At 42.4% G+C, this 16,973-nt stretch overlaps 1 protein-coding gene across 5 annotated transcripts in view; it reads right to left on the bottom strand.

The window, feature by feature from the left end:
• The window catches only part of Nek10 (NIMA related kinase 10), a 162,929-nt gene that overhangs the window by 79,515 nt on the left and 66,441 nt on the right, over positions 1–16,973 (bottom strand). For all 5 annotated transcript variants that reach the window (XM_070018725.1, XM_070018722.1, XM_070018723.1 and 2 more), the window contains exon 24: positions 1,473–1,602. In XM_070018725.1, coding sequence (XP_069874826.1) covers positions 1,473–1,602 — 130 coding nt within the window. The remainder of the gene's footprint in view (positions 1–1,472; positions 1,603–16,973) is intronic.

Raw genomic sequence — 16,973 nt, forward strand, 5'->3', positions numbered from 1 at the left:
TAGTGAGCAAGCTGAGAGAGGGCCCTGAGTTCGAGCCCCATTGCTAACACAAAAATCTAAGTAAAAATAAAAAATAAAGGAAATAACTGGGTGCCAGTAGCTCACTCCTATAATCCTAACTACTCAAGAGGCTGAGATCTGAGGATCCCTGTTTGAAGTCAGCATGGGCAAGAAAGTCCTTGAGACTCATCTCCAATTAACCCCCAAAAAACAGGATGTAAAACTATGACTCAAATGGTAGAGAACTATCTTTGAAAAAGAAAAGCTCAAAGACAGTGCCTAGACCTGAGTTCAAGCCCCAGGATAGGAACAAAAAATAAAAAATAAAAAGGGCTTGGCACTGGTGGCTCACACCTATGATCTTAGCTGCTTAGGAGGCTGGGATATGAGGGTCGTGGTTCAAAGCCAGCACAGGCAGGAAAGTCCATGAGCCTCTTATCTCTAATAAACCACCAGAAAACCTGAAGTGGATCTATGGTTCAAGTAGTAGCGTGCTAGTCTTGAGCAGAGAAGCTTGAGGATACCACCCAGGCCCTGAGTTCAAGCCCCATGATGGACAAAAATAAAAAATAAATAAAAAGGAAATAAAAGTCTCTCAACAAAATAAAACTAACACTAATTAAACTATTTGTGAAATAGAATTACATTCCCTAATAGAATTATAGTCTCTAAACTGAGTTAAAGTTGACCTAAGGTTCATGATTAAACAGTGCATAGGATAACGTAATACTAGAGTATGGGCAGTCCAAAAATGCAATTAAAAATAAGAGACCAGGGCTGGAGGCATAAGTAATAGAGTGCTTCAGCTTAAACCTCAGTACTACCAAAAAAAAAAGAAAGAAAGGATGAAAAAGGTACAATTTGTTGCACGGTAGTGGCTTTATACCTGTAATCCTTGCTACTCAAGCTGAGATCTGAGAATTGTGGCTCAAAGCCAGCCCAGATATAAAACTCCTGGAAACTACAACTCTAATTAACTGGCAAAATGCCAGACTGGTTCAAGTAGTAGTGCACTAGCCACGAGAAAAAATGCTGAGCAAGAGCATAAGGCCCTGAATTAAAAATTGGCGCATGCATGCACACACACACACACACACACACACACACACACACACACACACACACACACACACACACGACAAAAAGTAGGAAAGTACGGATTGTAACTCAATGGTAAAGTATTTTCTAGCATTGAGTGTAACAATGGTAAAATGTTTGCCTAGCATATATAATACCTTAGTTTGATCCTCAGTAAGTATTTTTTTAAAAAGTAAGAGGAGGGGAATCATTCGGTACATTTATTTTTATAATTTTTATTGTAAGCAAGTATAGGTATGGAAATATACCATAGTCTGTAATGTAAGTTTTTATATATATTATTAAAAATAAACTGGATCATGGAACTAATAAAACAGTATCTACTTTCAACTGCCAAGTGTATAAAAAAATCACAAAGGCTCTGATAGTCTTACTTTCGTGGCTAATGAGAGCATGTTGGTGCTGCAGAAGGGAGGGCTCAAAGTTGCCATCTGATAAAGGATGCAGCCCGCAGCCCAGACATCTGCCTTCTCCCCATACGGCTCACTCTTCAATACTTCTGGGCTGGAAAAAATTAGATATATACATTACATATATATACACACGGAGGTCAATAGGTATGGAGACACAGAAAGAAATTCAATTTTCAAGATATTGTTGGAGATATTTTTAAAGGCCCTTGAAACTCTTAATCCCCATGCTAAGCAAATATACTAAAAAGTATCTGAAATCTCTCAGCCTCAGGTGATCTGAGAAGGGAACCATGCAATTTGGTATGAGCACTAAGGAATGTTTTAAAACAGACAGGCATTATCTGCTGGTCAGTGTCCAAGGGGATGTTTGCTCCAGAAAACAAGCACCCCCTACACCCCACACCCTCCATCCCCCACCCCCATGGCAGACCTGCCTGCCTGGGACCTTTGTGGGTCTTTTCACCCTGGCTGGAGCCCTTGTGGAACAGCGTTTGTCACCCATTCCTGCCCTAACTTTTGACAACTTTCTTGTTTGAGTCAAATAACCAAGATTGGAGCTTTAGTCCTAACAAGTACTGAATGCTTCAATTTCCTTTCTCCAAGCTCTGGCCACTACCAGGGGAAGATGAGATGCCAGATAGCTTCTACCCACAGTCTGGACCAGCACCTAGCTGCAGATCCTCAAGCTTGTCAGTCTGAGGATTGAGGCTTATTGCGGAATATCAAGGGGATCCTATGCTAATTAATCATGCAGCATCACTATCGAAAGCTGATGGATGTGGCTATCTACTCATAGGTCATAGAGCAGGGAGAGGACCTTTGCTAAAAACTAATATGGGAAATGACAATATCTACTATGCTCATCTCTCCTGAAATGGTCACATAATCTAAATCACACAATCTAATAGCATGTAGCTGAAGTTAATCTAACAAATCGGGTTTGTCTAGTTTATTTTCTCATCTTTATATTTCCTCATTTATTTCACTAGATCCCAAAGTCCTCCCATCTCACAGACAATATGGCTTTGCAACTTCTCAGGGCCTTGAATGAATGCTTGGTCAATGAATGAGTCATCAGCAGAGGAGATGGAAGCAAAGACTCTTGGAGGCCTGCTCTCTTCCTGCTCTTGGCATCCCTGTCAACTCCTGCTATGTCATTACTCAAAGGCCCACCAGCTAGATGATGAGCAGCACTTGGCCCAATTACCTTCACTGGCCTCACCCAAGGGCAACCAACCAGGAGAGTGAGAAGCTATTGGCTACCACATGACCATACACCAACACTTTGATCAGCAATTGCCACTGAAACCAGCCTGGTTTTCTAGCATACAGTGTGTTAGGAGGAAAAGTGGGTTGTTAATATATTAAGCCACTGGGTGGTTTGTCAAAGCAAAATTAACTTTCATTAAAGTTAGCTTTCATCAGATTCTGAGTTTTCCATGAGCCCCTGAAGACTGATAGTCACTTCTCTGGGAGACAAGAATGAGAAGTAAAAACACAAGTCACCAACTATGACACTACTTCTGAGATAAAACTTTATATATTGTCCTAAGTGAAAGCACTTCATACTTACTTCTGAAAGCAACAACTAACACAAGTTGCCATTTCTACCAGACATAACAAATGTGTTTGTGATGATCCAAATTCCACCACCATTTCTCCTCAAATTCATAAAATCCCCAGTACTTCACAATGAAATCATGCTTAGAGCTCTTCGTTAGGGTCGCCCTAATTCTAGGTAACTGATATACCCATGAAAAGAAGAGTCACTAGAATGTGCTTGTAGTCAGACAGCCATAGGAAGAGACAACAAGAGGGTGATTATCTGCCAGCCAAGGACAGAGGCCTTAGAGCAAGGAAGCCAGCCTTACTGCCAAGCATCCAGAACTTTCTGGTTTTGTCCCTTCCACTATAACTTGGCTCTTACATGTCCTTCAAGGGCCCATGTGTTAAAAGCTTGGTTCCCCGCAGGAGATAATCAGGATGTAGAGGAAACCTTAGGAGGCAGAGCCCAGTGAGAGATTCGGGCCCTTGAAGGGGATTATGGGAGCTGAGTCCCTTTCCTTTTCTTTTTCATATTTTAGCCATAAAAATGAATAGTTTTATTTTCCCAATTTCTTCTACTATAATGGGTTGCACTGCCACAGACCCCAAGAAATGAAACCAGCTGATCTTGGACTAAAAACTCTAAAAAAAAAAAATATGAGCCAAAATAATCGCTCCCCAAGTATTTATTATCTGAATAGTGAAAAGTTGATTAACACATACCCCACATCCTCAAGAAATCAGAGCAAAATGTTAACCAAACTTTGGTTATGTTTCCCTCCTTCACCCAGATTACTCAACTTTGGTCCACCCTCAATGTGAATAACCCTCTCACAACCTCTCCTGAAAACAAGCTACCCTCCTCTCTCTGGAGGATCCCAGCATCCTCCATCACCCACACATCCTATTCCCCAAGTTCTTTCTAGACCTGTTCACTTTTTCTCAGAAGGCACCTGATCTCTGGGATGGAAAACCTTAGGGTGGAATCTTCCCTCTATTACAATGGTCTTCCTCCTTTTCTCATAATAATGCTTCCATATAAAGTCTCTGCTTGCCTAGGCTGAATTTGGTTCAACATCCCCTTACATTCCACAGTATCATATCTGCCTTTAATTCTTGATGTATTACTCCCCTGCAAGCAATGCACAGTTATTTACTGTTCTTTCTATGGAAGGTAAAATTATATTTGAGCTGAGTGCAAGTGGCTCACACCTGTAATCCCAGCTACTCAGGAAGCTGGAAAGCTTGTGAGACTTTATCTAGCCTTGAGCACAAACCCTCAGGAACAGTACTCAGGCCCTGAGTTCAAGCCCCAGGACCAGCATGCAAGCACATGTTCACACACACACACACATACACACAATTATATTTGACAGCTAGGCACTAATCACCATGAATGAGTAGAAGGCACTATCAGGATGGAAGCAGATTCATTAATTGAAGTATATATGAAGAAGAAATTAAACCTTGAAATAAATTGAAAAACTGTCACTGAAAAAGTATCTCGTTGACAATATAATAATGTAGCATCTTGGAAGTGGTGTTTGGAGACCTCATAAAAGGAAATGTTCCCTTAAAACTATTGGAAGACACCAATAAAAGAATCTTGAAGACTTTGGGACAGGGTGAGGGCTAAATGTTTGGAGACAAGTTTCTTCATTAAAGTTATTCACCCAGTAAACATTGCTTCCCTTCAGGAAAGACAGAAGCAGGGTTTTCACTGAAACCTATTACTTGTGAGTCTAATAAAAAAGCACATTTCATTCTCAGGTATTGCCTATCACCCCTCCATCTCCCCAGGCTGCATTTAAAAAAAGAGAGAGAAAGAGAGCTAACTTATCACTGTTAACTGAAAAGAAAAGAAAAACATAATTTTAAAGGACTACAATCTTCCCAAGAACACAAGATCTGTTTGTGCATTTGACCAGGCAAAATTCCACCTGAATATAGGAGGGTAGACATTTGACCAGAGGTGATGTAATTAAATGTATAAGCCAATAACTACCATTTATTTAGATGGAAAAGAAAACTAGGCAGCACTCAGGATGATTCAATGCATTGCGCTGAACAATATAAGATGAATCAAATGTGTGGGTATGTACACATGTGTGTGTGCACCTGTGTATGTAAATGTGTGCATTCCTGCAGCAGTGTGGATGAACTATTAGAGGTGATGAACTCTCTATCAGAGGTGAATGAACTATTGCCAAGAAAGGGCTTCAAAAACAATTACAACAGTGGAATAGGAGACAATGAGAATTGAGGAGGACTTGGAGAAAGAGGAGGAGGTGGAGGAAGATGAGGAAGATGAGGACGAGGAGGAGGACGAGGAGGAGGAGGAGGAAGAGGACGAGGAGCAGGAGGAGGCCAGGAGGAGGAGGAGGAGACCAGGAGGAGGAAGAGGAGGAAGAAGAGGAGCAGGAGGAGGAGGAGGAAAAATGGGAGTGCCAGTAGGGAATAAGAATCTGAGTAAAAAGTTTATGATACTTTATGTCAAAGAATAAGCCAGATAAGGTAGTTCATACTTGTAACCTCAGCAATGATAGGAGGATCATAATCTAAGATGACCCTGATAAAAGCATGAGACCCTATCTGAAAAATAACTAAAACAAAAGAACTAGAGTCATGGCTCAAGTGGCAGAGTGCTTGCCTACTAAGTACTGTTATAAAAAGAAATATCAATGTATTCCCTGGCAAAAGTGAGCCGATAATAGGTCCAGATACTTGGCGAGAGGCGCAGGTCTTAGCATAAGCAGGTCTCAGCAGGACCATGAATGTGTAGCAATGCATCCACGGCCTTGAAGGCATGGATAAAATGTGGTCTTGTGGCATTAGAGCCACAGGAGGCTCCCTTTGGTCAACTGTGTGGTTCTCCACTGTGGAGGGGAAGGAACTGAGCTGGAGCAGGCAGGGCTAGCATCCTTCCACCACAGGCTAACGAGAAGGTGAGAAGAGGAAACCCTGCCCGTAAGGTACATTCGTTTAGATTATTTCACCGAGTGAACATGGAGATCACCCTGTTCACTATAAATTGATCTAACAAAAAATGGGGGGATAAGCTGGGCGCTGGTGGCTCACGCCTGTAAATCCTAGCTACTCAGGAGGCTGAGATCTGAGGATCGCGGTTCAAAGCCAGCCCGGGCAGGAAAGACCGTGAGACTCCTATCTCCAATAAACCACTAGAAAACCGGAAGTGGCGCTGTAGCTCAAGTGGTAGAGCACTCGCCTTGAGCTGAAGAGCTGAGGGACAGCGCCCAGGCCCAGAGTTCAAGCCCCACAACTGACAAAAAAAAAAAAAAAAAATGGGGGGGATATATTTATACCAACAAATTGAATATTTGAGACAAACAAAAACTTCTTTATTCAGAGTTCATTGGGCACTCTACTTCATCTGGAAATCCTCATTACAATATTATTTGTCTTCTCTCCTTTATTAGATATTAATAAATACATAGATTATATATATGTATATGTCAGAGGTAAGGCTGAACTCGGGGCCTGGGTGCTGTCCCTGAGCTTTTGTGCTCAAGGCTACAGTGCTCTACCACTTTGAGCCTCAGCACCACTTCTGGTTTTCTGGTGGTTAATTGGAGATGAGAGTCTCAAGGGGCTGGCTTTGAACCATGATCCTCAGATGGGTAGCTAGAATTATAGGCGTGAGCCATGGGCACCTGGCTTAATAAATAGTCCAGAAAGGTACACAAAAATTACACAAAATAGTATGTGTGGTTTTCTAAAACTGACTTTTAAAAATAGGCAGGATACTTCCAAAAACTTCTACAGAGCATTTGGGACAATTGACACATCCCACAGCGCTCCCAACATCTCATGTCACAGCCACCAGCCCGAATCACTGAGCATTTATAAAAAGAGACTCTTCTTCAATGCCACCATTACTGACTTCGGAAACAGAAGGAAATGGAATGCTTTGTTTAGTTCCAAACTTATGTTCTATCAGGAATTCACTGCTGGCAGGGTGGCCCAGGCCAACTCCATCCAAAGAGAGCAAGTCTATTTAGCAATGGCCCTGGCCTGTGTGCAGGGAACCTGGACAGACCATAGGACTGTAGAGAGCTAGCCAGCTATCTGCTGTGCTGTGCTTCTGTTTCCTTTCGTGTACAACAGGGAAATAAGCTGCCAGTGTGTTGTAAGGATTGCAAAAGGCAAACATTTTAAAGACAGAAGGCATGGAGGGCTGGACACATAGCTCAGGTGTTAGAACGCCAGATATGGAACACTGAGTGGATGAGAGTCCCTGAGTTCAAGCCCTGGTACCACCACAAAAAAAATAACCATAAATCAATAAAAAAGAGAGAAAAACAAAGGAAAAAGGAGAACTGGATGATTTAATTAAAGTATCAAGCATATAGATAATGTGTGAAATGCCACAATGAAGGCTCTCGACATACACGTTTACAACAATGAATGACAGAAAGATTAAACAGTCCCTTCTGGGAGAAAGGTACTAATGGGAAAGGGAAGGGGAAGGGAAAATGGAAAGAGTGAAACAAAGTTAATATGGTCAAAATAATTCATGTGAGAAAATGGAGCAATGAAACCGGTTGAGATTGGCCAAGTGACAAGAAGGAGAAAGAGCACACTGAGGGAGGGGATGAGTCCGATCAAGGCACACGGCATGTGTATTTGGACATGTCAAAACGAACCCTCTTATACAACTAACTGATGACAATATATGTGCATATCATATATATATGGTATAGGGTACTTTTACTTATATTTACTTAATTTTTTTACTCTTTTTCATTCCTTGGATGTTTGAAATGAGAAGATAAGTAAAAGACAAATAGCAAAGGTGAAATAGAGACTGTATTTTGTTTGGTTTACCATATTCAGAAATAGTCATTTGGATGACACTAAAAGTTCAATGGTTTCAAATTCATACGGAGATATTTCTTTAAAATTTTTCCTCCTTTCTCAAGCTTGTGAAAGAGATCGAAACTGATATGCATTTTGAGAAAGTCATTGTCTGAGAAAGAACATAAACAGAAAGAGAAGAGTCCCTGCCTAAGAGGAAGATCTCCTGTACTCAACAAAACACCAAGAATTCCAGACACACAACAAGAAGAAAAATAATAAAAGTGACTGGGAATGGCACTGGAAGTAAGAACTCACTCTACTAAAAGGAAATACAAAAGAGCATTTGAGAAAAGCAGGGTTTCCAGCATGATGACAATCACTTGTGAGAAGTACAATTAAACATCAACATTTATAAACCTTAACGCACTCGGGCTAAACTACATACCGATAAAGGAAAATGATTGGAAACTATTAAGACCACAAATACAAAATACAAAACAGCAGTGGGATTGATGCGCCAGATGCATATACCAATTTATCACTGACATAAATGAGGGTATAAAACAACTCCACAGCACACGTGGAATACGAGCCCGTGTATTATACTTTCTAGAGGAAGTTATTATCAGGAACCCAGTCGCTTCTCCCCCAGTCGCCACAAGCATGCTTGTAAGCTTGAATCTACATGGCTGGCCCAGGCTTCCACACTCAGAGGCCTCGGAGCTCAGGCCTCTCCAGGACCTCAGTGAGGCCTCGCAGTGCGGGCACTGGCTGGGGCAGAACTCTCAGCTTCTGACGACAAGTACTGACACATACACGATCAGTATAAAAACACCACCCAAACCAAGCTCTGGTAATGCTAGCTACTCAGGAGACTGAGATCTAAAGGATTGAAGTTCAAAGCCATCTCCTCCAGAAAAGACCACATGACTCCAACCTCCAAAATAACCAGCAAAAAGCCAGGCTAGAGGCGGGGCTCGAGTGGTAGAGCACCAGCCAAAGCAAGCAAGCAAGCTGAGTTAGCAGAGTCGTCCTAATTATAACTTTTTAATTTTTTTTTTAAATATAGGCAAGAAGAAAGTAATATCAACCTCAGGAGAGGTGGCTACATCTGGGAAAAACTGGAAATAGAAAAAAGGAGACGTGAGGCTCTAGAGAAAACCATAAGTCTGTAAGACTTTTTCCTTTGGAAGTTTTAGTGATGTGCATTAATTATACAAAGTATTGGGCTTCGTTCTGGCATTTTTCATAAGAAATATAATGTACTTTGATCATACTCCATTATCTCCCTATTCCCCTTCTATGCCCACTGCATCCTCTTCCTTCCTCCTGTCTTTGGATAGGCCCTTCTACTTTCCTGTCATCTCTTTTATCTTTTGGAAAAATAAAGTTTAAATAAGTATAATAAAGCAGAATTATTGAAAACCTAGTGTGTATAAATATGCATTTGTTATATTTATCCAAGACTCCATAACACAAGGAATGAAATATGTTGAAAGAGTGATCAGTTCTTGTTGGTGAGATTCTATGGGATTTCAATATTTTCTTGATATACTCATGCATTATTCAACTTCTTCCACCCAACATGGATTTCTTTTATAATGGTAATACACAATAAATGTGTATTTCCATAAGGTATTGCTGCCACTAACTTTACTCAATCAAGAGGCTATGAAAATGTATTTTTATTATACTGTAAGGTACACAATTTATTCAGTATTTTTATACCAAATTTTCACTTTGGTATGAAAAAAAATCTGCACATGTCTTTTTAATAGTTTAGTGCTGAGCAATGTTAATTTATCTTCAAATGCAAGCCAAAATTTGAAAAGCTGAAATTTACACATTTCCAAGATATAACAGCTAGTCAGGAACTGAAATCCAAATAATTACAGCTTTACTAGCTATTCCTGTCAATTTAGGGCCTTTTGAAAACATGACCTTAAATAACCCAAGTTTGTTTGAATGTGTTCATTCAAGCTATTACTATGAATTACTCTGAGCAAAGCCTTATTTAATGATTAACAGATTTTGTTAGAGCCAAAACATCCAACTCAATAGTTTCCAAAGGTTTTTTTAAAACACTCCATTTTGTATTAAAATAAATGCAGAAACTCACTATGAAGAAGAAACGGAACAGAGCCCCTTTGGTTAAGAAAAGAGCTGCTCCCGGGCCTTTCCCCACCCTCCTCCTGGCTTACCTCAGCCCTTACCACTTCCCCAAAACCTCTCTGGACAGCCACTGCCTCCTACAACCCCCAAAGATAGTCTGTGCTCCTTAACATTGAATCCTATGAAGCCATCATAAGAAAATGGCAATTCACAATACATTGCCACTGCCAGTACTGGACATTAGGAAAGCACTGTATTCTTCCTTGGAGACTTCCTAATGTCTTGTCTAACACTGTTTTCTCCCTGTCTTTTTTTTTGGGGGGGGGGAGCACTAGATGGGTCAGTCGTGGGGTTTGAACTCAGGGCCTGGGCACTGTCTCTGAGCTTTTTTGCTCAAGGCTAGCACTCTACCACTTTGAACCACAGCACTACTTCTGGTTTTCTAGTGGTTAATTGGAAATAAGAGTCTCACAGACTTTCCTGCCCAGCTTTGAACCAACATCTTCAGATCTCAGCCTCCTGAGTAGCTAGTTACAGGCATGAGCCACCAGCATCTGGCTTCCTTATCTTCTTTATTTCTACATCTTTTCCATCTCTGTCTACCCACCTTTCTCTCCTTTAACTGTGTTTCCCTAAGGTCTGCCAATAAGTAGCCATTTCACCCCAAGTTCAACAAGATGCTGGCCACCTTAGCTCTTTACCTAAGGCTCTAGAAACAGAAAAAGGTCTCGCTTCTCCCCAAGCTCCTATGTAAAGACTTGATCCACAGTGCAGCATTGTTCAGACATGAACCCTTTAGGAACTGACTGGATCATTGTCTTCCTCCCTTCAGAAAGTGAGAGATCTGACCTCATCAATGGATTAACCCATTTACGAATTCCTAGTTAACAGGATATTGAGAAGCATTGGAAACTCTAGGAGGTACGAGCCTTGTTGGATGAGGTGGGTCCTTGGGTTCATGTCCCCGGCTCTTCTTCTCTACCCCTGCCTTCTCTCTCTCTCTTTCTCTATCCTCCCCACCCCTCTTCTCCCTCTCATTCTCTCTGCTTCCTGACCACCACAAGGTGAGCAGCTTTGCTCTAGGCCATAGTGCCTTCCATGATGCTCTGCCTCACCACACCCAGAAGTATCCAAACCAAGGGATGTGGACCCAAACCTCTAAACCTGTGAGCCCACATAAGCCTTTCCTCTTTTAACTTGATTCTCGTGTCTTTTGGACCACTTATTGAGTATGATAGCTTTACTATCTCAAAAGCAACTCAAATTCAACACTCAATAATAAATGTCTTACTTATTTCTCTGTAATTCCAACCCAGGTCTCCTCCGATCTTTGTGGGTTCAACTGTGTTGCCCGAGAAGATATGCCAAATTCCTAACTTCTGTGAATGTGACCTTATTTGGAAAGGCCATGCTTGATTAGAGTGGGCTGGGATCCAGTTATGACTACGGCCCTATTGAATGATACAGAGAAAACACCAGGATGTACAGAGTGGCTAATCATCCCCCATTACTAGGAATCTCAGAAGAGAACAGTTCTTAGCTAATTAGTATCTTCCCTTCCCGCCCTCCCTTCCATCTTTGAATGCAATGTACTCATTACCTGACCCATGTAATTACAATCCCTTTGTATATCATTTTTATAATAACAGTGAAATCTTTTTAAAGATAAAAGCATTTATTAATATCAACATGTGTGCATGAGCATGTGCATGTGTGTTGAATAAGTTCACACAGGTGCCTGTGGGGGTATTTGAGACTGTGCATGACATCAAGTAGCTCCCTGTGAGTTTTTTCTCTTTCAGGGTTAAAAGGATTATAAATGTTCTTTTCGGAATCTCCCCCTTATTTCATGCATGAAGATTGTACTACTTTCACAATAAGAAAGCAACAGAAGGAAATCTAGCCAATAAGTAGCATTTGCAGTCCTGTTGCTGCTTATGTTTATTTATATCTACTTCTTGTCCTTGCATTTCTAATTCAATTTTAGTCCCTGATGTCTGCTTAATGTGGCAATATTTTCTGATCGTTCTTCTGTCTTTAATGGAACAATAAAATATATGCTATTGGCAATCTGTCTTTTCACTATTACAGATAGCTATAGCAACAAATACGTTACCTCACTGTCATTTACCATTATTTACCTTATCTCCCGTTTTACTCTCAATGCTTAACCACAGCTGTCTGGCTAGGAATTAGGGAATAAAATATAAAGTACACACAGGAAAAAAGTTGAAAAGTAACTAAAATCATTTGTAAGAAGAGGTAGAAAACTTACTGAATATTGTCAACGGGTTTATAAAAATCTGTGATAAGAAATTTCATTTGTAGTACTTTCATTATTTTGGTTACATGGTCATCACAGTGCATTTACTTTCCTATTTTTTTTCCAAAATTGACCGGAGCTCCAGTGATACTGGAAGCTTCCTGATTTTGTAGTAAGTTGTAAGGAAAGAAGATGGGAGGAGAAGGCAGTGTAGAGGCTCTTTAGAGGAATCAAAAATTGTAATTAGCTTTGTCTGTCCTAAAGTAAGTTAGTCATCATGTGGCTTACATATGAAATCTATTTTTAAACCACAAATGCAGTGCTGAAATCACATTTCTTAAAAAGGGATTTGTGATGGGCGCCAGTGGCCCATGCCTGTAATCCTAGCTACTCGGGAGACTGAGATCTGAGTATCAAGGTTCAAAGACCAACCAGACTGATAAATCCCAGAGACTTCCAGCTTCAATTAACCAGCAAAAGGCCAGAAGTGTAGCTGTGGTTCAAGTAGTAGAGTGCCAGCTTTGAGCAAAATAGCCAACCAAGATTGTCAGGCACTGAGTTAAAGCTCCAATACTGACACCAAAAAAAATAAAATAAAATAAAAAGAGAAGTATCAGATAAAGTGTGCTTTCCCAGGTTCTCTACCCTACTGCTTTTAGAGATTATTAAAAAGACCAAAGGAAGCTAATTCACTGTAAATACACCAACGGGATGAGCAATTAAGCAAATGGGTTACACTGCCAGTGACTTCGCTCTAGCCATCTATCAGCACAGCCTTTGAGTTAGAAACAACACAAATTAAGTGCCATCCAACAGCCTTGAAATTCCTCATTATACATCACCATCATCTATGATGCTTTTTTGTTTGTTTATTTGGGGTTTGGGAGAATTTTTTCTTTTTAGAAAAAATTCTAAGATGACATCACAAGCCAGGTATCATCGGCCTTTGAAATTCTGCAACATCATTAAATAAAGTAATTATGGTGATTTTGCAAAGACTAATAATACAATCCCTCAATTACAAAATATCAATATATAAATTCCTTTCCTAAATATAAAATCACATTAAAAACATATACTGGGTACAGATGGCTCATGCCTATAATCCTAGCTACCCAGGAGGCTGAGATCTCAGGATCAAGGTTTGAAGTCAACCTGGACTGGAAAGTCTGTAAGTCTCTGTCTCCAATGAATGACTAAAATAAGCCAGAAGTGTCACTGTCACTCACATGGTAGAGCACCAGCCTTGAGTGAAAAGGCTCAGGGACAGCCCCAAGCCCTGAGTTCAAGCTGCATAAATAGAAGACGAAGACAAAGATGAAGGAGGGGGGGAAGAGGGGAGAGGAGGAGGAAGAAGATGGGAAGGAAGAGGGGGAAGGAGGAAGAGGAGAAGGAGGCAGAAGGGGAAGAGGAGGAGGGGGAGGAGGAAGAGGAAGGAGGAAGAAGAGGAGGAAGAGGAAAGGAGGAGGAGGAGGAAAAGAGGAGGAAAGAAGGAAGAGGAGGAGGAAAGGAGGAAGAGGAGAGGAGGAGAAAGAGGAGGAGAGGAGGAGGAAGAAGAGAAGGAGGAGGAGGAGAGGAGGAGGAGTAAAGGAGGAAGAGAGGAGGAGGGGGAAGGAGGAAGGAGAGGAGGAAGAGGAGGAGGAGGAGGAGGAGGAGGAGGAGGAGGAAGAGGAGGAGGAAAGAAGGAGGAGAGGAGGGGGAGATGATTTTGTCATTGTTAATGCTACAGAGACCCTCTAAGAGTACTCACTTGTATCTGCTTCTCAATCATGGCTGTCATTGTCCCTTGACCTTATTATCTGGTGTTGACCTCCCAGCCTGGCTATTAATTTCTGAATTGCAAACTCAGTGCAGACAGTGGCCGGGCAGAGCTGCACCCAGGCACAAAGTCTCTGTTCTGTCTCTGAGGACAACCTAAACAAGTCACCAGGGCCTGCTTTGGGGACTTCTAAGCACCAACACAGACAGTGTGTCCGGCGATCCACTCAAGATTTCGACAGAAGTCTTTCCCTCTACAGAGGAAACACCAGGATGTACAGAGTGGCTGATCATCTCCATTACTAGAAATAGCTTCCCTTCCCTTGCTGTTTCCCGGGCCCGTCACCTGACCTGTGTAATTATAATCCCCCTGTGTATCACCTTTATAATAACAATAAAGTAATTTCTAAAGGGGAAAAGCATTTAGTAATGTCAGCATGTGCACATGAGTGTGTCCGTCCATACATCCGGAGCCAAGGCCACCCTTGTACGCGCCAGTCCATGTGTGTCTGCCATTGAGCTGACACGCATGCTGTCGGGGCTCTGCTGACGTCTCGGCCCATATTTTTTCCGAGCACACAGCACTGAATCACAGCCCTTTGCCGGCCTGTCAGCATTTTCTTTAATCCCTTGAACTTTGCTGCCTGTAACTTGCTTTGCCTGAAGTGCTGTTGGATTAATGTACTCCAGAAATGGCCCTAAATCAAGAACTGGCAGAGGTGGTGGACACAACCCATTCTCTCTCTCTCCTTTTAAGCCGGTTCCCGAGCTCCTGGTCAGGTTTGAGGGTTCATTGTCCATGGGTGCAACTTGCTCAAGAAATCCATTATAACCCAAAATAAGAATCAAATGAGAGAAATCTAGCAAGGTTATATAAGGACAGGAAATTATTAATAGGTATGGAAGAGTGAAGCTGCAGCTGGGGTGGGTGACACATGCCTGTAATCCCAGCTATTCAGGAAGCAGAGGCCGGAGGATTAAGGGTTGAAGGGCAGTCCAGTCCAAGTTAATGAGAGAGCCAGTGCTGGTGGCCGACACCTGTAATCCTAGCTACTTGAGAGACTGAGATCCCAGGATCACGGTTCAAAGCCAGCCAGGACAGGAAAGTCCATGAGACTTATCTCTAATAAACCATCAAAAGGTTGGAAGTGGAGCTGTGGCTCAAGGGCCTGAACAATGCCTCCTGGTGCCTTTTTCCTCTGGCTATATTGTCCTGTAGGAGCTTCCCAAGCCTGAGGGAGCTCAGCGCAAGCATCAGTGAAATTTCCACGCTTGCCTGACCCCGTGTGTGTGTGTGTGTGTGTGTGTGTGTGTGTGTGTGTGTGTGTTCAAATGAACTTGAATTCTCCTTGTAGGAGAGGATTAAGTCATTAGCTCCTGACAAGTGAGAGTAGGAATGTCTACTTGAAGGACAGGTAAAATGATGATGCACACGCGTCTCTCTCTCTCCTTCCCTTTCCCCAGTTTCATTCCACAGATGTGAAAAACAACATTTCCATTAACGGACTGTCAGGTTGAGAGATGCCCAGTGGTCCTGCAGCGCCCAGGGGAAGACTCCAAGTCTCTTGCCCTCATGCCATCCATCTCTGCCCAGCCAAACCAGAGCCCCTGCGCTCCCCTGGGAAAGCTCAGAATGAGCATGGAGGAGAGACTCAATGTTCACATCCCAAAGGACACTCCGGAGATCTGGGGGCCGGCAGGAGAAGCGCAGAGACATGACACACCGAGCATGGGAGGGAGCAGAAGGATCAGAAGATGCACAGCAGAGCCATGACCCGATTACACAGCTGTCCGGCCCACAGACACGCAGAACCAAAGCGCAAAGTTTCAAAGTGCATCACCCTTGGATAAACAACACAGTCTTTCTAAGCGCTTCTTCTTGAAAGCCAACCCAATGGAAGCTTTCTCGGGAACCTAGCTAAGGGGACACAGTAGAAAGAGGCTTCCTGCAGCTTCCGACAGCAGCCAGTGGGGGGCAGTATAGGTGTCCCACGCCAGGTCCAGGGCACTGCCTCCCAGAACCCTGCAGCCCCAGGCCTGGAGTCACGTTCACCCAGAAGCCAGAGCCCCTGCGCTGCTTGCTTCCTGTGAAGGCCCCTTCTTGTGCAGGGCCTGGACTCACGCCCTTCCCTCCAGCCCTGTGCCCCTCAGCTCTGAAGGCCTTCTGTGCCCATGGCAGCTGTCTCCAGCTGCATGCCGGTGTCCTGACCTCACCACACTGCACCCTGCACTGCTGGTTTGTCTAGCAGAGTCTCAGGGGTTGCAGCCTGGCCCGTACAAACCCATGTTCTGCTGTCTGGCGGGGTACCACGCTTCTCCATATAGGTCAGAACCCTTCCCAGTTTTCCCTGCCCTGATACTCATCCACTCCCCCCACCCTGGGACAGCAGGTGGAATTTCCTCATACCTTCTTTCTTTTCATTTGCATCTATTAATGGTATGAGAGGTCTTACTGTGATTTTGTCATAAATGTAATATAAAGTCCTTGGACCAAATTCAGTCCATCTGTTATGCTTTATTATGTCCTTGTACCTCTCTCTCTCTTACAATTCTCTTGGGTTGCATTACAATGTTCTCGTATCGTTTACCTTTTTCATATATATCATTCTGTTCCTTTTTTAGAGTCATGTCATTTTTCTCTTTTGGGTCTAGACTCTGAATATGAGAGAGAATACATGACACTTGACTGTTTCATTCTGGCTTATTTCATTTAACATTATGATTTCTGGTTCTATTCTTTCTTTGTCCAGTAAATGACCCAATTTCATTCAGTTCCGTGGTTAAATAATACTCCACTGTCTAGATATACTCCACTTTTTTTTCCTATTCATCAGCTGATGAGCAGCTTGACTGTCATAAACAGTGCTGTCACAAACACAGCAATGCAAATCTCAGTGGTGTGCTGACATACATTTGTTTGGGATATATGCCCAGTGGAGGTACAGCAGATCCATATGATAGGTCTA

Source organism: Dipodomys merriami, unplaced genomic scaffold (genome assembly GCF_024711535.1).
Source record: "Dipodomys merriami isolate MVZ:Mamm:240054 unplaced genomic scaffold, mDipMer1.0.p SCAF_13, whole genome shotgun sequence".
Classification (NCBI taxonomy): Eukaryota; Metazoa; Chordata; class Mammalia; order Rodentia; family Heteromyidae; genus Dipodomys; species Dipodomys merriami.